A 23,360-nucleotide genomic window follows, 5' to 3' on the forward strand; every position below is an offset into this window, starting at 1 on the left:
CAGTCCATACATCTTTCTAGTAGAACTTTCTAGAATCCACAAGGACCCGACATACATCTGCTGAAAGATCGAGGGTGTAGAAATCAACCTCTCAACATCCAGGCTGTGAGCAACAGTGCCTGGAGTTTGGGTTGCCATAGCCAGCCCTGATCTTGCATGATGAGATCTGGAGAAATCCCCAGACTAATCAATTTCCAGATGGACAATTCCTGCAGGAGTGGAAATCAGATCTGTCTCGGCCAATAAGGGGCTATGAATCATAGTCCCCCTGACCTTGTGAAGCTTCAAGAGAGTCTTCGCCACCAAGAGAATCAGAGGATATGCATACAGAAGACCCTTGCCCCAATGTCGGGCAAGGGCATCCGAGGCTGGTTTGCCATCTGACCTGTATAGGGAACACTTTCCTGTTGCAGGGGGATGCCAACTGATCTACTTTTGGGCTCCCCGAGTGGTGGAATATCCGATTCGCTATCACCTAGTCTGGGGACCACTCGTAGGATCTGAAGGCTTGACTCAGCCTGACCACCTCCACATTCTCTATCTCGGTCAGGTACATGGCCCTGAGCACCATCCTGTGGGACAGGGCCCATGACTAGATCTGGACCACTTCCTGACACAGAAGGTACGACCCTGTGCCTCTCTGCTTGATGACATGCCACATGGCTACCTGGTTGTCGGTTGGATCAGGACAACTTTGTTGGATAGCTGATCTCTGAAAGCCCATAGAGCATACCAGATTGCTCGAAGCTCCAGGAAGTTGATTTGACAAGTATGTTCCTGAACAGACCAAAGACCCTGTGTTTAGAACAATTTGAGTGGAGGAACTACGAAATGAGATCCCCTGTTCCAGATTGGAAAATACCTGCCACCAGGACAAAGAGTCCCTGAGAGACGAGGTGACTCAGATGCAATCTTGGAGGCTCTTAGTGGCCTGACACCATTGTGATCTCAGGATCCACTGGGTTCCTCACATGTGTAAATGTGCCAGAAGAGTAGCATGGATGGTTGTGGCCATATGAGCCAACAACCTCAACATGTGCCAAGCTGATACCTGCTGGCTGTTGAATATCTGTTGCTATGGTCATCTTAGCAATGGCCTTCTTGTGGGGCAGAAAGGCCGTGGCCTGGGCCATGTCTAGCAGGGCCTCTATGAAGTCCAATTTAGGTGACAGGCTGAGATGGGGCTTTGGGTAGTTGAGAACAAACCCCTAATGACTCCAACACTTGCATGGTCAAGAGCATGGACCTGTTGGCCCCCACCTAAAATGTGCTCTTGACCAGCAAATTGTCCAGATATGGGAAGACATGCACTCCCAGTCTGCGGAGGTGCACCGCCACTATGACCAGTCATTTTGTGAAGACCCGTGGGGGATGCCAGCCCAAATGGCAACACTCCATACTGGAAGTGCTGTGTACCCACCACAAATTGGAGATACTTCCTGTGAATGTGAGTGTATGTGTCCTTCAGGTCAAGGGAGCAAAAACAGTCAAGCCCAGGGAAACTATCTTGAACTTTTCTCTTTTTAGAAATTTGTTCAAAGCCCTTAGGTCTAGGATGGGATACAGTCCTCCTGTCCTCTTTGGAATCAGGAAGTACCTGGAGGAGAATCCCCACCCTCTTTGCCCTGGTGGAACAGGCTTGACTGCTCTGACCATTAAGAGGGAGGAAAGCTCCGCTTGTAGAACCTCCTGATGCACTACTGGCCCCCAATGTGGGCATGGAGGGCTGTTTAGTGGAACACCCAATAAATTTAATTGGTACCCCTCACGGATGATGGACAGAACTCACTGGTCTGAGGTTACAGTGGGCCACTGGTTTGCAAAGAACCACAGCCTGTCCCTGACTAGAGGGTTCATCATCCTGGATATGGGCAACTGGATTATGCTCCCTGAGGTCCAGTCAAAACTTTGTCCCCAGATTTGACTGAGGAGCCAGCTGGGGCTTGGGACCTCTCTGTTGCCTGGAACTGCCGCAGGAACTCTGATGATGCTGACGGGATTGAGGAGATGGAGGAAAGTACTTCCTTTGGCAAAAGAAAGACTTCCTGGGCCCCAGCCTCAACAGCCTCCTGGATGAGGATGACTGGTCCAGAATACCAGCAGAGAGTTGTTGGAGGGTTTCATGGTGGTCCAAAACTGGGCCACAGCATCCCTCACCCTATCTCTGAAGAGATTTTTTCCAGTACATGGCACATCAGCGAGTCCTTTCTGTACTTCTGGTTGGAGATCTGAGGCCCGCAGCCATGCCATTCTGTGGGCGCCAATTCCTACTGCAGAGACTCGCTGCCATCTCGAAAACATTGTAGGTTGCATTGACCTCGTGTTTTCTGCACTCCAGACCCTTGTGCACCAGCAACATAAGGGTGTCTTGCTGCTGTTCAGTCATTTCCTGCACTTGCTTCCAGATGTCCCACGAGTACTGGCTCATGTAGAGCTGGTAGGCAGCCATGCGGGCAATAAGCATGGTGCCCTAGAACACCTTTCTTCCAAGAGCATCTATTGTTCTGTGGCCCTTTCCTGGGGGTGCTGAGGAATGGGTCCGATAGTGCTTGGCCCTCTTGAGAGCAGATTCGACCACCACTAACTGATAAGTCAGCTGATGCTTAATGAATTTGGCAGCCTTATGGACGAGGGAGACCCCGTCCGCCTTGTTGTTAACAGGAGCCACTGTAAGGGGGCATTCCCATATCCTCAGCAGCAACTCCTTAAAGATCTCTTGTATCGGGACTGTCATGATTTCCTTAGGAGGCTTCACAAACTGGAGGATCTCAAGTATTTTATGCCTGGCATCCTCATCTGTTAAAAACTGAAAAGGGATGGCCTCCGCCATCATCCTCCCAAACCGCTTGATGGTAAAGTCCTCAGGCAGAGACTTCCTTCATTCATCTGGAGGAGCAGGGTTTGAAGGGAGGACTGCATTGGATTTTCCCCGTAGGGGTCATAGGGACCCTCATCCTCACTGTATGGTACAGGGAATGGAGCCCTACGTGCTTGGCATACATCCAGAGGTGCAGGCACTGGTAAAACTGGAGGGGGGCTGCACGCCTCAATATCTCTGCTGGCCTCAGTGGAGCTTCCTCCTTAGAGGAACCAGCAAGAATTACCATATCAGTAGGGTGAGGCCTGGGTGCCCTGCTGGGCAGCTATGCTGCTCCAGGAACAGATGCCAGCTGGGTTGGAAATGCACTGATGAGTACATTGAGCTTCTCCAGAATCGGTACAAGGATGGGCGGCACAGGCTCTGGTGCCACAGGACCGAAGCTCTGCAGCATGCGCTCCACTGCTAGCTGGACTCTGTGCTCCAGCTCCTCCTCGAACGCTGCTGATGCCAACACCAACTGGGAGGAAGGAGGGATGGCTATATCTTCCTCAGACCCACAAAGGGTACTGGCACCAGGACTGGTGGAGACCGTCATGGACACCGGGCATTGATAGAGGATGGGCGTTCCTTGCCACAGGGCCCCTTTGGGAGAATCATGGCAAAAACTGGTGCATCCTCGTTCCTGGCACATGCATCAATGGGGACCGGTGCTGATGCTTCTTAGGCTTCCCTTGATACTTGGCCCAGTCTTCCTTGGTGCCGAGGCTGAAGACGACAAACCTGGTGTCCTCGGCCTGGAGGACATTGACAATTGTCAGTCTCCGGTGCCCCTATTCACCGGCGACCTCAATGCCTAGTCAAAGTTCTAGAAACTTTGACATAAGTTTCCCGCATCAGGGATCCATCTGATGATGTCACCCATGTGTGAGGACAACCATCCTGCTTGTCCTCGGAGAAACAGAGAACAAAACAATGCCTAGCCCCTAGTGTCCATATTAATGCTTGAATATCTAACAATTAAAAGCTTTTGCTAGAGAATGATACTCTACTACAACACAAAAAATATGAAAAATTATGCAAAGCAATTTAGTGCATCTTAATTACCCAAACATTTATACAATATGATGAGGTTACAGGTAAAGCATCAACATTTGTTACTGTTACTGATGCATTTCTGATATGGTAAATGCCTTCTGGACTACTTACGATAAAAAATAAATTTTGATTTTACATTTGTGTGAAGGAAATGTCATTTTACTGCTGAAGGATGTTTATTTTTCAACTTAACCATGATTAAATCCCACAGAAGAACTTGGATGGATTACACAAACACACAAAACTACAAAACCCATGTGTGAAGTTTTTTTTTTTTTTTAGAAAGAGCCAAAATTATAAACAGCGGGACAGGGGGAAAAAGGGGAAGCTACTAGTCAAAATCAGTCAGCAGCCAGTATTCCAAAATCTAATGACCCGAAATTTAGAATCATGTCCCCTCATAACCTAGAATAGTATAAGACACCCACTTAAGACACAACATTTTTTTTTACTCTGTCAATTTTCCTTTTGCTGCTTTGGACTGCAAGCTCAAGTGAAACCAGGGATGGGATCTAGCACCATGAGCCTTCAATTCACAATTATTCGAGGATCTTCCCCTCTAGTTTATATATCCCCTCCCACCTTACTTTAGCTTAGTCATTGCAGCAAAAGCCCTCAGTCAAGGACTATGCTCCAGAGCTCCTTCCAGAACTTTGCAATCATAATACCTAAATCTCACCACTAGGTGTCCCTGCTGCACAATGAATATGATTACCTCCTCCCAAAGGCTGTGAATGTCAGCTTTGCAGCATTCTTCACCTCAGCCAATTCAGGGAACAGTAGACCTGACCCAGGAATCAAATTCAGGTCAGTTCACATGGCAGTCCCCAGAACTGCTGTTGAGTAACTGGGCCAGCCTCCAAAATCATGTTAAACACCATCTTAAAACTAAACTAACCAATCATCCTACTTATGCCAGTTTCAATGACAAAGTTGATTGTCAAAAGGATAACTTATGCTCTGCAAGACTTCACTTCTTATGCTCTTTTTCCATTCCAAAGGGGCATCAGTTGATAGCCTGTCACTGCTGTTCTGGGCGATTGACCTCTCATGGATTTTGCAGTTCTGTTTGGTATTTTCGTTCTACCACAGGAATCCTGAACAACTGCTCAAGTTGCAGGTAGACCTCTGATATAAAAAGTATATTACAGTAAAAGGATTTTACGACTAAATACACATGGCCACAGGCAAACTGGAGAAGTCACAGCAAATCAGTGGTTAACAAGTGCTTGCTCTGGATCAGTAGTAGAATAATGGCTGAATTGCATGGTCCTGTACATATTACTAGGCAACAAGATTCACACTAATTTCTGCCAGAAAGGCCTCTCCTCTAACTTTGTTCTTATTTGGGTCACAGAGATCCATTCTGGTTAGCCTTCGGTATTCCTGAAAATTCTGATATTTTTATGGCCACTATGTGCTGCTCTGAAGGTTTGACTAGATTATCCCTTTTCCAGAGACTGCATGCAGTATTCCAGCAGCAATTTAGCCCAAACAGCAGGAGCTGGAACCACAAATAAAAAACAAAATTCAAGACTAGCAGAGGAGATCACTCTTATAATTCAAGAGCAATCTCTTAAACACTTCTTGTACAGGTCTTACTGAGCCATGCTACTTTATTTCTGCTTTTGGGAATGGAGGACATTAAAAAAATAAAAAGCCCATCCGCCCAACATTTGCAAACTTGCTCTTTCTGGCACCTTTCATGCCCATATAGTAAACTCAGACATTATATTTGGGTGCTAGGCCTTACAAAATAAGGTTTCAGGCCTCCCAAAATGAAGACATCAATCTATAATAGCAGAGTGAATGGGAATAATTTTTCTCTTTTCCCTAACAACAACCCAATTTAAACAATGCTCTACCCTTGCTATTAGGTAACAACAGCTGTTAAGCACATCTACTCTGCCAGTCTCTCATCTGTGCAACAGCAGCTCTGCCCTTCCAGCCAGGGCTCTCATTCCATTTGGTTTACATACGAAAGGGAAAAATGCTCCATAGAAAGGAACTTCCATTCATGGCAGCAAACAGGTTCGGTGATACCACATAAAATGTCTGAGCAATGCATGCAAGTAACAATGAAGATTACGGTTGATGGTGAGTCGTTTTTGCCAGGGCTCTGCAGCGCTGCAGGGTTTTCTTGTGACAACCCAGGGCTAAGCACGGGGGGCCACTGCCAGCGAGTCTGCAGCAGCACGCCATAGTACCAACATCAAGTATGATTACTGAGACAGTCTCCAGCAAGGAGTACAGGCCAATAAACAGAAGTGGAAGAGATTCGTTGGTTCCCAGGACACAGTTAGAAGAGAAACAAGAAGTTGCTCTATAAACCAAAAAGCTAACTCCTTGACCAACTTTTCAGGACTGCATGTGCTGCTCTTCCAAGTGCTGGCCAGAGCTCACCACAAGGACACTCAAGAGCAGGAAAACAATAAAGAGTTACATGCTAACAATACAACACTGGGAGACAAATCCTTACTATCCAATCACTTGAAGAACAAATGCCAAGCCCAACTGCATTACTTCAAGATACTCTTTCAGGTCCATTCAAATCAGTTTCTGCTGGTGGTTGTTGGGGGGGGGGGGGGGGGGGGGGGGGGGAGGGGGCTGCAAACAGTAACGAACATTTTAGCTCATTAATTTAATCTTGTGATCATCGGGATTACCATTTAGAACTTTTGTGCGATTCTCATTTTCTGTCTCTTTGGCTGCTCACTATGGACTTCAATGTCAATTTTTGCTATGTTAAGGACCTAGGTAAATTCTGTTCTTAAATTCTAATTTCCTCATGAACAGCGAGCAAACTATGATGTGGCATCCACATTTTAGGGGAGAAAAAATGTTAAAATCTTTTTTTTTTTTAACGAGTGCAGTAAAAAAAAAAAAAAAAAAAAGACTCCAGTACTGAGCCTACCAACCAAATGACTTGAAAGGTTACTGGACCACAGATTTCTTAGTTTTCCCATCCTGTCTGAACCAAGCAACTGCCGCATCACACCCAAACTGCACCATGCCAATTGCAAACTTATGCTCACAAATGGCTCATGAGCACAAGATCTGACAACTCACACAATTTTGATAGATCAGTTTAAGATGTGCAAAGCTATGTTTTTTTTTTTAATCCAGTTTCAGCACAGAAATGTATTATAATACTTCCAAAGTTACTTTTGTTTCATATTTTGCTGTCAGTTTTGCTATGCAAGCCTTGCCAAAAGGATTAATTAGAAATTGCAGCAAAGTTACACCTCTGAGCCCTCCTCCTCCTCTTCTTCTTTAATAGTCTTAACAGTGGTTTTTCATCATCGCTATTTACAAAAAACATTTCTGAAAAATGCAAAAAGGGGGGTGGGGGAGGGGAGGGTCTTCTTTGCTGGGAAGGGACTTTAGTGAACTCTTCCAGTCAAGCACTTCCTCTCGGGTGGAACGGCTGCTGCTGCTCAGTAGTCTGCGGGCATCTCGGGTTCCCCTCCTCAGGACTGTGGGATCTGCTGGCAGCGGGTGGGGCTGGGGGGGAGTCTGGCCGCGGCGCTCTGTTCAGTCCTGAAGCTATACTCATACTGAGTGGGGAGATGGGGACAAAACACAAAGAAAAGCCTGGTTAGTTTCCTGAGACAAGACAGGACGACAGGGTTCGCAGTCAATGTTTCCCCGTTAGCTGTACGCAGGAAAACAGGGCGTGGAGCAAGCATGCACAAAAAAAAAAGGAAAATAGTGTTTCAAAGAGCACGGTGCACAGACTTGTACATACACTGCACGGCACACGTGAACTTTTTTTTTGCATATATATAGCTCACAAATAAATTAGTGACAACATTGGTTACAATTCTATGTTAGCGTCACATAGGCCAATCCCACTATACAGAAGGCATTACTGCTGTCTTGACCACCCCCTCCCCCAGCCACTGACCCCAGAAATCTCTGGCTCCTCCCCCGCCCTTTGCAACTAGGGATCCTCTCTGCTTATCGCAATTGAATTCCATTACTATTTCTGCAACAACTCTTCAATCCGAGGAAGGGGGAAATATTGTGCCTCCTACTATAGCTCTGTGCACGTGCACTCAAGAGTCTGGCCAGTGGGGATCGCCACACTCAGCTACAGCTGGGACTCTGGGAAAACTATGCCTGGGTCTCCTACACATAGCAGAGCCATTTAGTTAAAAAAAAAATAATAATAAAATAAAGAGCTTATATCTACCCTAGAGTAGAGGTCTGTAGGTACAAAAATAACCTAAACCAGATATTCCAAATTATTTACCAGTGCACAACTATACATGCAAAATTAACATATGACTATGTAGCAGGAGAAAAAAAGGTGTTGTGACCATGAAAGTTTGGGTCTGGAATAGTCTATTGGAAGATTTAATCAAGACACACACGTAGTCAAAAAGTTAAATGAGACATTCACTGCTGAGAACAGTATTAATGGGTACTAGGTTAATACAAAAACACAGATCAGGCTGTGTATGCAGGGAAAGAAAATGGGTCTTTATGCAACCTAGAAGTTATATTATTTTATTGGCTTCTATGAATTTCTATGTGTGGTCACTCGACCGCTTGGCTTCTATGAATTTCTATGTGTGGTCACTCGACCGCTTTTTTTAAAACAGGAGCTGAGCCCAAAAATACAATTGAAAAGGAACAGGGGGAGCTTGATTGCTAAAACTATCAGCTTATCTGTGTGTCCTTCCTGGTCTTACTTCTAGCACTCCTTTCTTCTTCTTTTCCCCATACGTATATATATATAAAATGAGAAAGAGAGACTTTGGGAAAATGTGCACAGCTTTTAAAAATCTCTTCCTACCGCTTCACCCAGGCTTTCATACTTCGTTGAGGTGAGCTCTATGTCATGAGGGACAAGTTATCAGGGTCATTTATCATTTCGCAATAGGGCCTAACGTGCGCGATAAACAACGTGTGCAAATTCAACATTAAGTATTCTAGTGGAGGGAGTCTGGGTGGAGTTAATGGGCATGAGGGTCGTTAGCATCTGATGAGATACAGCAATGCAGGATTTAGTGCCGGAAATAACTACACCTATTTTTCAGTGCATTGTGCTTGTTTTGGAAGGTGGGCTGGGGTTTGGGGGATGTTGTAACGGAAACATTCTGAGGTATTCATAGTAATAGTGACATCACTAAATATTTGTAGTCATTATAATGGATGAAAAGTATAACAAGTGAAGTTGATTTGTACAATGCTGCCTCTGCTAGCTCTCTCTCTCTGCCACAGTGTATTAATCAGCGGCCTGTGCGATGTAGGAGCAGGGTAATTAGCCTAACCATGCCCCCCTTTTTTTTGTTGCAGGTGCTACTTCCATTATATTTATAGCATTTTGATAAATCTAGGGATAAGCTAGTCTCCTAGTTTCCCCCCTTACCAACACTTGTAATTCCTGCTGTTCTAAGAGATGCTAAGTCCCTAGAGGCAATGCAGGGGATAATAAGACCAGAACTAGCTCAGCCTGTCATCTAGCCACCCTTGTGCCATGTATATTCCTAGTTTACATGCATCGGCATGAAGCCTGCATGAAGTCCTGATACGAGCCAGCACAGGCAGCATCCCACTCCATCCCCTATTTGCTTAGGTTAAAAAGTGCTGTGAAAAGGCTCAGAGAAGTTTTTGGAAAACAAAAGCATCGTTTCTGCTTTAAAAAAAAAAAAAGAAATAGAGGAATCTTAATAAATTTGTTTTAAATGCCAATCATATTGTATTTATATACATTTTGCTAGTGTTATTCTGGACAAGGATTTTCACAATGTGGCACTGAGTAAACTGTAAAGCAGCACTGCCACCCAGTGGCAACACATGAAATCTTTTTGGTAACATAGTATTCCACTGTATTGAACTCAAATGATATTTCTTTATTATTCATGCAGCAAATTTAGGGTTCAGAGGACTGTACTAGCTCATTAAATTGTCACACTGCTTCTTCCTCCAAGATCTTATACACTGAGTTTTAAAATAGGGAGGTTAAGAGAACCAAAGCCATACAGTGACCAAGGAAATGAATGTGGCTGAGGGTGGGAGAGGAGAGAGAAATCATCCTAGTTTGCACTTTGGTTCTCCAGTCACTACGCTACCTGCCCAGCTCAAGAAATCTCTTTAGGCAAAGCAAAAGCACAGTAGAGTAAAAATCTTATTTCATGTGAAACAGAACACAGAAGATAAAAATCAGAAACCAGAAAAGATTTGCACATTTGTGAGAAATCCCCATGCATGGCATTCTCCCCACAGTCCACAGAAGCACCTTTATTCACACACTAGTTTAAAATCCATGGCAATAAAACTACTGCTGTGGCCATTTAGAACCCTGACTCGTTCTGTGTGTGTACAATTCATCAGGGGTGTGGCCCCTTAGTACATACAGACACCACTGAAGCCCTATATTCATTAAAATGTCACAATCAAGTCGTAGGTGTAGGACATAAATTAACAGATATCACCATCCTAACAGATAATGTATACTCCCCATCCTAACAGATAATGTATACTCCCCATTAAGTGGAAATGAAATATCAATCCAAAAATGTAACTTGCATGAGATACTTTGGGATGAATTTTCAAAACATTTGTGTGTGTAAAATTAGCATATATGTGCATAAGATTAGCTTGTACTCACATACTCACTATTTTATAAACAAAAATATGCATTCATTTTCACATGTACGAGTGAAAAAAAGGGGTATTCCGGAGTGGGGCCAAGAGCAATGCGTGCAAGTTGCTATTTCATAAGAGATTTACACTTGGACATTTGCCAACTTGTATACCTTATGCAACTGATTATCAGACTCGCCTATTGTTTACTATTGGTTACGAGGGAGGTTTGGGTAAACTGGGGGGAGGTCAGAGTGAAGAACCAGGAAGCTCCTGATGATCTGGAGAAAGACTGGGTGAATTGGTGATTTCAATTACACGCACGTGTTTTAAATATACCAACTTCTGAGGATAAACAGGGTTTTACTTGAGCAGGTCTGCGCTTTCAATGCACTGTAATATGGGCACTCGTGACCGCACTCGCTCGTCTCCCTTCATTCACATCTCAATAATTTCCAATAGACATAGTTGGGTTAAATAAGGCCGCAGCTTTATTGATACACCGGCCCGAGCCGTCATTTAACAATATACATTACATCCAGGTTTCAGCATCCCCACACCCCGACCATCCGCCGCTCCCGGCAGGATGGTCATTACCAGCCGTCCGGCTCACTGATCCGGCCTCACACCCCGATTCGCACTCCCGCCACTTCCTTGCAAGGAGCCGAACCCGGGTGGGCTCCCGCCGCCCACTTGCAAGGAGCCAGGCCCCGGGGTCTCCCGCCACCTTGCTAGCAAGGAGCCCCCATCGTTGACAACAGCCCCCTCGTTGTCAACCTCCGTCACGTACCAGCTGAAACCCCATAGTCTGACAACAACAACATTACGGCTCGGGCCATCCGCCCCCGCTGCGACAACACAACAACTCACCCAAAGGTTGAACCTAAAGGGCGGGAGGGAGGGAACAAAATTCCCCAGCCGCACTCCGCCGCCAAGTCTGCCCGTCGCACGCACGCCCTCCTAACCCCAGCTCGTCCTCTCCCGCGACTCCGCCCCCCCCCCCCGCCGGCCCAGTCCCTCGTTCCCCTGGTAACCCCCCCCCACCGCCCAATCGCCAGCCCCTCCTGAGCGTCCTCTCCTAAACCCCCCCCCCTCCTTATCTGACCGCGCGTTGACCCTCCCTAAGCGGGGCCCCCGCTAACCCCCCCCCTTTTCCCTGTTCCCTGCTCGCCGCGGCACGGGCCCACATTACCCAGCCCGCCCGGAAACAAGTTCCAGCCGAGCTTCCAAAATATGCTCTTTCAATGCACTGCAGGGATTCTCACATCACTGGACATACGAGTATATTACGATCTGTGTGTACCTCATACGTGTAGGCTATAAAATACTGACTTAGATCTCTGTGTGACCATACATGCACATATATGGGGCTATGCTGAGTTATTTCAAAGTTGCCCTCCCTGTGTCTTTCTGTGTCACAGCAGACATGCAACATTTCTGTTCCAGTCAGGGCACACAAAATCTTCAAAAAGGCAAATTAAAAAAAAAAAAAGTCTTTTTTTTTTTTTTTTAACAGTTAAGAATCTGTTTTGCTCTAGTTCCATTAGAAAAGAAGTAATATTACATAAGTGCCATGCTGGGTCAGACCAATAGTCTATTCAGTCCAGCAACCTGATTCTGAAAGTAACCAGTCTGGGTCACTTGGAATTACCTGGCAGATACTTAATGGGGAAAACCATTCTCTGTTGCTCTCTTCCAAAAGTAAAAGGTGGCAGTCCCCCTGTATATCTGGCTAATTGTATTCCTAATCTTTTTTCTTTTGCCCTTTATCCCTTTTCAATCGCCTCTAACCCAGATGGCATAACAAACATGAGGTCTCGCTATTCCAAGGACAGAGGGGAAACGAACCCTCCAATACCGCTCACTGGCGTAGCAGCAGCTGTCTCTCCTCCTTCCTTAAGTTGAGTGCATCACCTCTATGGTATGCTCAGGCCTGCTTGGCCACGTTGGTTACAGGATCTGAACCTATATCCCCTTACACTGCAGTGCACGGTACCGAGCTGTTCCTTTTATTCCTCCTTCCTCCTCCCCATGGAGGTTCAACTCTGTAAGCACACAAGGCAGAGGCAAACTGTTTTTTCCTTGTTTTTAGAGGATTAGAATTGTCTCTGTCTAGTGTACAACAAAATGCACCATTGGCTATTTCAATTTAGGAGCAAAGAATTGTGGTTGCTGGGTTGGTCCACTTAGATACGTGGAATTAAGGGGCAACAAGTTGTATAGGTGAAAACTTTTTATTGGACTAACTTAATACATTTGTGGCAAGCTTTCAAGAGTTATCCTCTGACCTGATGAAGACAGGATAACTCGTTATTGTAATCCCTGTTTGTGTATTGGGGTTTTATATTCTCATGCCTGTTTTGTCTGACATGCCAGACAACCTTATGTGCTGCTGACTATTATATATTATGCCTAAAAATATTTAAAGAGTTAAAAAAAAAAAAAGTATCATAACTTATTTGTTGACCCTTAATTTAACATAGGAGAAAAGAAAGGGGAGGGGGGGGGAGGAATTCTCTACAAGTGCAATCCAAACAACTGACACTAGATGGGGCTATGCAGCTGCTATATACTAAAAACTTAAAAAAATGAAAAGCTAAAGTTAATTATAATGAATAAATGAATATACCCCCCCACCCTTACAAAAACCAGAGGATTTGTAAAAGCAAACAAAGGATCACAAATGCAGAGCAACAAACATACAGCCGTCAACATGTGAACAATTAAAGCTCAGGCTGATACAGAAAGGGTAGAAAACCAAATGTCCAGGGCTGCCCACATCATGTGAAAATGAAAACTAACAAAAAGAGAAAATAAAAACATGTCATTTTCCTGAATCTGCATTTATTTTTATCTTTGTGGGGATATCTTCATTAGTTTTACCTCAATATCATGGTATCACCACTAGCAGGAGGCACCTCCAGTGAAGAAATGTAATGCAATTTCATTTTTCAGCACGCAAACACATAAAGATGTCAGCTCAAACTATTTACTAATTAACACTTAAAAAGACACAAATTAGATATGTGTGGCTATGAGCAATTATAATCAAGATGGATTTCTCTAGTCATTTGGGAGCTGGGGGAGAAGAAAAAAATAAAAGAGGAAAAAAAGCCTAATTGCTGGAACCAATGTTTTAAAAACTGAAACCTTGCCAGTTAGAAAATCTGCTCATTTAAAGCCTATTTTGTGCGACTGCACTCCTGAGGATAGATTTACAAATGCAAGCAAGTAAAGTAACTCTAAAAAAAAAAAAAAAAATTAGACTCTCTTTCAGACTTATGGCTTCTTCATTAAAACTGTTTGCAAATATAAATGATAAAAAAAAAACCATTGTAGCAATTAAGTGGTTAAATGGACTGCCTCACTTGTCTCTTTAAGGAAAGTGATTAATATTAGATGCCCATTTTACTAAGTAGGATCTCCCAAGACTTTCAAGCTGAAATGCAAAACAAAACCCATACCATTTTGAAGGCTATATTCAAAAGCTTTTCACACAGGTCAATGTGTGTTTACCCAAGTAAAAATGTGCTTTGAAAACTGTACTCATCCTCCTCTCCACCCCACCTCCTGCACATCGTTTCTGCATTTTCGATTCAGTATGTGTACTTTGTATCTACTTCCTTGTGTGTGCAAAAGTACCCAGGTTAAGTGCATTACCTATATTTTTACAGGAATCCTTACCTCAGGGTTTCAAAATTGCCCTCCTCATGTTTAAAACTGTACATACATAAAAGGCAGTTTGATTTAAGGGATATTTTATATATAAATTCATTACACACATGCCCACACATAAGGATACATATAATCAATATATACAGTTGTGTGCAAAAGTTTAGGCACCCCGATCAAATTGTATATTTCAATTTCAATGATTCTGTAAACAAACAGAAGCTGACATAGTTGGTACAAAGTTAAACACATCTTTCTGCAAATTTTAATGCAAAATTATTTGCTGATCTTAACAGATTCAATATGGTATGTTGAAAAGTTTGGACATCCTTTCAGTTTGATTTGTTGGGGGCCAATATTTAGCCGCGGAGCAGCTAGTTAAGTTAGCTGGTTATAGCTATCAGGCTAACTTAAAAGGGATATTCAGTGGCGCAGCCACGTTGCTGAATAAGTATATACGGCTAACTTTAGGACAGCCCTAAGGTGTGACAGGAGTTAGCCGCATAACTTATACAACTAACTCTGGCCCGCCCCCGAACTATGCAGCAAAATTCTAGCCTCATAATTCAGCTCCAAATTTTGCGGCTTTACCATTATTTTGCCATGTTTTTCAGTTATCCATATGCTTTTGAATATTGGCCTTGTCACTTCTTTTTAAAAAGTTGATAAAAAGGCCCAAAAAGTTGTATAACTCATAGGCCTTCGATTAGTCAGTTGAAGACAATTTCATGGTTGAACAAATACTCTGATTCTTCCAACCTTTCAGGTTGCGACTATTGTACTTTCTACCTTCAACATTATCAGGTTCCTCTAAGCAACTGTTGGAGCATTTGAAAATTAAGATACCATAATTTACTCTTACAAAGCAGGGAAAGCCTATAAAAAATATCTATTTTTTATAGGAATTATTTATTAATTAAATTTTAAATGTATTTATTTAAATTTATTGAAATTGCAGCTAGCAATTTCAACTGTCAGAAAAATGGAAGTTAAGGTATCTTGTGGGGTCATGATCAAAAAGTTCAATTTTTGTTTCATCAGTTCAAAGCATTTTCTTCCAAACAGTGTCAAGCATACCAAGACTTTGCTTTGCATACTTCAGATGATGATTTTTATGTTGAGGTTATAGAAATATCTGACAATTCTCTCATGTGGATCATTGTTGTGTAAGCAACATTGTACGTGGACAACTACTCCAATGTCAGCTAAACCTTTCAGGAAGTAATTTGCAGTGATCTGTGGGTTCTCTTTTGAAGATTTATTCAGTTTTTGGATAGTTCTATCAAAGGTTTTTTCTTAGTCTTCCAGATCATGCCTTCACTTCAACAGTTCCATGTAAATTCCATTTCTTAATAATGTTTCTGACAGTTGAAATTGCAAGCTGAAACTGCACAGATGTTTTGTTTTTTTTTAAAGTGTATTCCTCTGTTTTGCATGAGTGAATTATTTTCCTTTTCAAATATTCAGGTAATTGCTGCTTAGAAAAGCCCATGGTTTGAATGTAAAAACAAGAACAGCAGTCACAACCTGAGAGGTTAGAAAGTTTATAGTATTCAACTGCAGAATTTTCTTCACATAACTGGAGGTCTAACAATCAACAATCTAACAATCAACTTTTTGGACCTTATTAACAACCTAAATAAAACGTTGTAATGAATCAAATGGAAGCGTGTCCAAACTTTTGCACATGCCATATTCACAGTTTTTGTATCTTCAGTATGTTAAAAGCAGCAAATAAATAGTAATGGAAACATTTTATTTCTAGTCCCACAAATCGGTCCAGACAACTGGGTTTTATTCCCTTACCTGCAGAAGTTAAGGAAGGATACGCCAAACTAATGGTGCTGAAAAGACTTAAACCTCTTCTAACAACAGCCAACATCCGAACAGTACTCCAGGCGCTGATCTTTGCTAGTACCGATTACTGTAACGCCCTGATGCTAGGCCTACCATACACGTCTCTAAGACCACTACAAATACTACAAAACACAGCTGCTAGAATTTTAACCGGAAAAAGCAAAAGAGACCACATCACGGAAACACTAGCTGAATTACACTGGCTACCCATTGAACAAAGAATTCAATACAAAACACTATGCATTATACATAAATTAATACACAATGAAAAAGCAGACTGGCTGAATACAGCCCTTCGTGTACATGTCCCAAATAGGAATCTGAGATCTGCCAACAAAGCACTCCTCACTATTCCATCAGTCAAAACAGCCAGACTCACACAAATTAGAGAAAGAGCTCTATCCTTGGCAGGACCCATACTTTGGAACACTATGCCCACAGAGTTGAGACTACAAAGCAACATCAAAGCCTTCAGGAAAAATCTAAAAACCTGGCTTTTTAAACGAGCCTACCAAAAAGAGAAAGGTGAATAGTACTCAAGGGAAAGCAGGTACGAACATTCAAACAACAAACACATAACCATAATCAATGTGTGTAATTTTAATCAGACCAAGTCTCATTCTTTTAAAGCTCAGCAAAAGGATGAAAGTACAATGATAAAGGTAATCTTATAACCTAAACCATAAGAATGTGAATCGGAAATGACTCAGTACACTTACCAATTTATATCATTTACAAACTATGTTACCGACCATAAATTGGCACCTATGTAACTTAAGATACGTTAGCTTCATTTTTTTTTTTTTTTAAATTTATAAGTTTTTTATTAACTGGCATAACGAAAACATACAAAGTATTGTACCAGCGTAGGATATACAGTCAAAACGGTAAGAAACTTCATACATGGTTCCCACCGTAGCACACATTACATAAACAAATAAGCCAGATTACAGTTTTATGCATAAAATCCTGTAAAGCCCCCCCGCTCCCCCCCCGAACTTCTCATGTAATCCATATATATTGATCACCATTATAAATTTGCAGAAATGAGGAATCTCATATCACATAATCCTAACTGGGCCTCATCTCCTAAGATATAGTAGCAGAAAGTTTCCATTTTTCATAGAGAAACCAAATTTTCTTAAATTTGGACAAGATTTTGTGTTTATACGCTGTTATTTCCCCCAGAGTATGGGTCGTTATCATAAGTTTTTGTATGTCCTGAATACAAGGCATCAGTGGATCTTTCCATACTCGGGCAAGAGCCCCTCTCGCGACAGTCACTGTGTATTTAATAAAAATATTTTGGTGTCTTGTGTAGTCGGAATTGTCTTTATTGAGTAATGCCTGGGTAGAAGTAAGAGAGATTGGCCGTCCCAAAACTTCAGTTAACCAAGCTGATATAGAGGACCAGAAAGATTGTAATTTGGGACATTCCCACCACAAATGAAAAAAGGTACCAACACCCTGGCACAGTTTCCAACACAGTGGTGATAGGGCTGGTTGAATGCGATGCAGTCGAGCCGGAGTCCAGTGCCACCGAAATAGCATCTTGTACCCATTTTCTATGTGGGCGGCGGATATCAGACCCTTCCCCATCGAATAAGAGAGACGTTTCCATTCATCCAACGTCCACGAAACTCCCAAATCCCTCTCCCACGCAGTAATATGTAATGCAGGAGTTGAGGGGCCACCCACTATTATAGCATAAAGTTGTGAAATATGCCGACGAACCTTAGAGGCCTGCAGGCACAGAGCTTCAAAAGGAGACGTGTTCATGGGGCTAGTTCCCACCTGAAGTGTGTGGGTCAGAAAATGACACGTTTGTAAATAAAAGTAATGGTCTCGTGAGTCCACATGATAACGGTCTTGTAGGATAGGAAATGAGACAAAACCCCCCGGGTCCCACATGTGTGCCACCTTGGTAATGCCCATCGACTTCCATCGAGACGCCCTTTGTGGTTGGCTAGCATGTGAGAAAGCTTGGTGGTGGAACAAATGCGTGCTAGAAAAGACAGCTCGGTTAGTCACCAACTTGTTCCGCCATCTGTTCCACACGGCCATCGTCGCTAGTACAGTCTCAGGTAGGGAAGGCCGTGGACTCCATGTTGAGCTGGGTTGCCACAGAAGAGCGGTTAAGGGGAGATCACCCACCAGCTCCTGTTCTAGTTGCACCCATGGCTTTACTAATTGAGAATTATGCCAATCCACTGCTGCCTTTAAATGTGCCGCACCATGGTATCCCAGTAAGTATGGCATCCCCAATCCGCCTTGTGATTTAGAGAAGTATAAAAGTGTCCTTTTAATCCTGGGCTGTTTAGCCTGCCACAAGAATTTAAACAGCCTGCCTTGCCATTTAGCAAGCAATCTAGTAGGCACCACCAAGGGCAAGGTCTGGAAAAGGTACAGAAGTCTGGGTAGAATGTTCATTTTTATGATGGCCAAGCGTCCCAACCAAGAGATATGATAGCGATCCCATTCCTCCAGCTCTCTATAAATCTTCAGTAACAGGGGGGGATAATTAAGCCGAAAGAGATCTGAGTGACACCCAATGTAAATACCCAAGTATTTCAATTTCCCTTTAGCCCATTTAAATGGATGTGATTTTTTAAGCTCATCCACTAGCGAGACAGGTAAGGTTATATTTAGCAATTCAGATTTATCCCAATTCACCTTGAAACCGGACACCTCACTGAAGGATTTCATCTCTGCCATAAGTGCCGCTAGAGAGGCCTTGGGGTTAGTAATGGTGAACAGGATGTCATCCGCGAAAAGTGACATTTTAGAGTAAAAGGACCCTACTCCCAGGCCACAGATCTGTGTATTAGCCCTAACATGGTGGGTAAAAGGCTCTAGAAAGAGGGCAAATAATAGGGGAGATAGAGGGCACCCCTGACGAGTGCCCCGTTCTACATGAAAAGGAGAGGAATAACCCCCATTAATTTTCAAGCATGCTTGAGGCGCCTCATACAGTTTCATTACCCATCGGATAAATTTCTCACCAATCTGGAAAGCCTTCATTGTTTGGAACAGAAAAGGCCAATGGACCATGTCAAAAGCCTTCTCAGCATCGATTGCCAAAAGAGCCAGGGGAATACGCTCCGCACGTGCCAGACCTATGAGATCGATGATTTTTCTAACATTGTCTGACGCCATGCGGCCTGGGATAAACCCCGATTGATCCGAATGAATAATTTGAGGGAGATAATTATTTAGCCTGTTCGCCAATATCTTCGCTAATATTTTCATATCCAAGTTTATAAGCGAAATAGGTCGATAAGAACCACAATTAGTAGGGTCCCGACCAGGTTTCGCTAAAATAGTCACCCCAGCTAAATTGGCGGTTGTGGAAAGGGACAACTCACCCTGAAGGCCATTAAAAAGATTTACTAAGAGGGGGGTTAGCAAACCACTAAACTTTTTATAAAAGGCAGCAGTAAACCCATCTAGCCCCGGGGATTTCCCCATTTTCAAATTTTTTATAGCCCAGGTAACTTCAGCCGGGGAGATGTGACGATCTAAAGATTCTTGAATGGACGGGGATAGGACCGGGAGCTTGATTTGGTCTAAATAAGAATCTATCTTTTCCAATTCAATCTGTGCTTCAGCTGTGTATAACGCAGAGTAAAATCTGATAAATCTCTTCCTGATTTCTGTATTGGAGGTGAGCATATTACCGCTCTCATCCTTTATTTTAATGATATTATTCTGCAGTTGTTGAGACTTAAGCTTTCTGGCTAATAGTTTTCCCGCTTTGTTTCCCCCTTCATAATATAATTGTCTTGTAATTGTTAGCTTATGTGCTATATGAGCGGTTTCTAATTTTTCCAGCTGGGCCCTCAATGTGTCCATCTCCTCCAGTAAGGAGGGAGTGCCTGAACGCTGATGTTGTAAGCCTAAACTATGTAAAAGTTGTAGCGTTTCTGTTTTGACTTTATTGCGTTGTTTTTTTAAATATGCCCCACGGGCTATAAGTTTACCGCGAAGTACTGCCTTTAGGCAGTCCCACAGCGTCATGGGAGAAACGTCAGCCGTGTCATTATGTTCCAGATACTCCTGTATCACCGTGTGTAGCTGGTGCACGAAAGAATCATCATCCAATAAACTTTCATTTAACTTCCAATATTGGAGGCCTTTATCATAAGAACTAAGCGCCACCTGGCACATGATAGGACCATGATCGGACCAGGTGATAGGCCCCAAAACCGGATTCTCTACTAAGTTAACACAACTTTTAGAGATTAGCAATATATCAATCCTGGAGTATGTCTGATGAACTTTAGAATAGAACGTATAACCTTTGCTCTTAGGATTCCAACATCGCCAGACATCTATCAGGTGCCATTGGGATAGAAAGGACTTAAAAAGTCTACGATCAGTCCCAGAGGAAGTAGCACTACCCCTGGAGTTATCCAAAAAAGGGTTGAGGGTCAGGTTAAAGTCGCCCCCTACCACTAAATGCCCCTCACTGTGATGCTCTAACACTTGGCTGATATGTTGGAGAAAGGGCCCCTGGCCAGAATTAGGAGCATATATATTAACTAAAGTAAACTTTTCCCCTCCAATATTAACAATAAGAATGAGATAGCGTCCCTCGGAATCCTTGTAACAAGCCACCTCTTCATACATTACATCTTTGGAGAATAGGATCCCAACCCCAAGATATTTATGATTGAGAGGTCTAGCTGCCCAGTATTGTGCTGGGTACGCCTGGTGTTTCAAGAGAAATTTGTGACTTTTTTTAAATGCGTCTCCTGAAGGAAGATGATAGAGGCACTATGGTGTAGTAAATCAGAATAAAGACAGTGCCTTTTAAATGGAGAATTCAGTCCCTTGACATTAAGGGACAGTAGCGTCAAAGCAACCATGGCTGATCCTGAATCCTATCTAAAACCTGCTGCCCCATTGAGGAAAACAACCCCAAGACCACCGCATAACATTACCTTACTCACACAGCATATAGAAACGTAAGAAACCCCCTTGTCCCGGTTAAAGTAGTGAAGCGACATAGCAGTGCTGAGAAGTTCCCCCTTTCCCAATCCCCCTCCCCCCTCCCGCTCTACCCCTATCCCCTCTATTTGGTATGCAACCAGCATCCAAATTAAATTCTGAAGGGAGGAATAAGTCATCCCCGTGAGACTGCCCTTCTAGCCCAACCAACTATGTAAATTAAACATTGTGAACATATAATTCCCCTTAGAAATTGCAAACCCATATCGTGTAAAAGTCAAACCATCCGATATATCGTGGACTCAGAGTACCAGAAATGTCCCCAAAGCGATTACATAGATCCGTCTCTCAGGTCTTTGCATGATGAGGAACAGAAGGATCAGCATTGCGTCTCAACCGTTTATCCCCTTTCTGCACCCGCTGCCATTTTGGGTGTTCTTCTCGTCGCGCAGTGGCTTGTGGCGCAGTTTTAAACTGGTCTAAGCCAGGGAAACCTGCATTGTGAAGAAGGGCCGCCGCTTCCGGTAAAGATTTGGCACGATGGTTCTCACCCTTCAACGAGAAACTCAAACCAAAGGGGTACAGCCAACGATATCTAATATTTTCCTCCCTCAGCAGTTTAGTGACCGGTTGCATTTCTTGACGTCGCTTAACAGTGATGGGAGACAAGTCAGCAAATACCATTATGGCTTCCCCCTGCCATTGCCACGTGGCTTGCTTCCTCGCAATGCTCAAAATCTGTTCTTTCTTATGAAAATCGTGGAAACAGGCGAGGAGATCCTTGGGCTTATTACCGGCCCGGGGTCCCATAACCCTATGAGCACGATCAATTTTTATTTCACCGTCCAGAACCCCATTGGTCTGCGCAGAATCCGATACGAGCAGCATAGAGCAAATTTGCTGTACTACTGTGGTGCAATTTTGGTTCTCCGGGGACTCCGGCACACCTCGAAATCGTAAGTTGTTCCTGCGCGAACGGTTTTCGAGGTCCTCGAGTTTATCATTTATCCGCTCCACGTCCGCCTGAGTACTCAATTGATTGTCCCGCATTTTTTTAACATTGTCCTCGGAGGCGTCCACTCGGGTTTCCAGCTCAAAAATGCGACGTCCGTGTTCTGCCAGCTCGCCCTTGAGCTCTTCAATCGACTCCATAATATCTCTCGTATTCGAGGTGAGTTCCTGTTTTAATTCGGAGAACCAGCTTTTCATTTCTCCTTTAGTCGGCAGTACCCCGTCGTCGACTCCTGCAGGGGCTTCCTGTAGTGCCGTTCCGGTATCAGCCACCTCTTGGTCTGCCATCTCAGCGTCCTGAGTAGGCCCGTGCTCCACCTCAAGTTTTTGATACGAAAATTTACGAAAATCAATTTGTTTTCGCCTCGTAGTCATCCGGGCGAGATGGAACAGCGATATTAAGTACTTTGGCCCGAGGTAGCAATTCGGATGGCTTGATATCGCAGGGATTCTTATTAAGGTTGGAGGAGCTCACGAATTAAGCAGCCATCCCTGAGGGTGACGTCACTTCCTCCTCTACGTTAGCTTCATTTTATGTGCCTTGATATAAACCGTTGTGACGGTTCCCACCAAACGACGGTATAGAAAAATTGTTAAATAAATAAATAAATAAATGTAGACAGAGAAGAAAAGCTTTGCAGTATCACTGGTATATAAATCAGTGTGTCACCTACAGTAGCCCAGTATAACCTGTAACAAAACTAAAACCAATCATAATTAGCCCCGCCCCCTTTTTTTTTTTTTTTTAAGCAGAGGGACAGTAAACTAACAGTAACTTTGAATCCAACTGGAGATCCCGTTCCAAAGAAGAAAACCTGGAACAGCTATGATCTGACTTATTTACATACAGAAAGTAGAAAAATAGAGAAGTCTTCTGAAACCCTGGGGGTGGGATTCTAGACTGATCTGTAAGATTAAAGAAAAGAAAAGGAAATTATTAAATAGGAACCAAATTTTCCCTTCCTTATTGTTCTCAGATCAGTCCAGATAATTGGGATGTACCAAAGCTTCCCTAAACTGAGCGGGAAACAGAAAGACTGGCTCATAACACACTCTCTCCAAACCCTGTTGAATCTGGAGTATGGACATCCAGCCAGAAATGTTTGTTAAAAGTGTGTAAAGACAACCACATAGCTGACCTACAAAACCCCTGTGGCAACACCTGCCGAGATTCCACCCAAAATGCAAATTGCCCACTAGTGAAATGAGCTCTAAGACCTACTGGAGACTACAAACCTTCGGAAATGTAGGCCAAAGCTATTGCTTCCTTAATCCATCTGGCAAAAGATGCCTCCAAAGACTCTCCCCTCTCTTGCTACCATTATACAAAACAAACAGATGTGACTTTAAAAAGCTGTTT

At 43.4% G+C, this 23,360-nt stretch overlaps 1 protein-coding gene across 3 annotated transcripts in view; it reads right to left on the minus strand.

The window, feature by feature from the left end:
* Positions 1–296: 296 nt before the first annotated feature.
* Positions 297–23,360, minus strand: part of MVB12B (multivesicular body subunit 12B) — a 340,289-nt gene continuing 317,225 nt past the window's right edge. For all 3 annotated transcript variants that reach the window (XM_029612225.1, XM_029612223.1, XM_029612222.1), the window contains exon 10: positions 297–7,473. In XM_029612225.1, the coding sequence (XP_029468085.1) occupies positions 7,387–7,473 (87 nt within the window). In that variant the 3' untranslated portion in view covers positions 297–7,386. The remainder of the gene's footprint in view (positions 7,474–23,360) is intronic.

This window comes from Rhinatrema bivittatum, chromosome 8, assembly GCF_901001135.1.
Source record: "Rhinatrema bivittatum chromosome 8, aRhiBiv1.1, whole genome shotgun sequence".
NCBI classification, from domain to species: Eukaryota; Metazoa; Chordata; class Amphibia; order Gymnophiona; family Rhinatrematidae; genus Rhinatrema; species Rhinatrema bivittatum.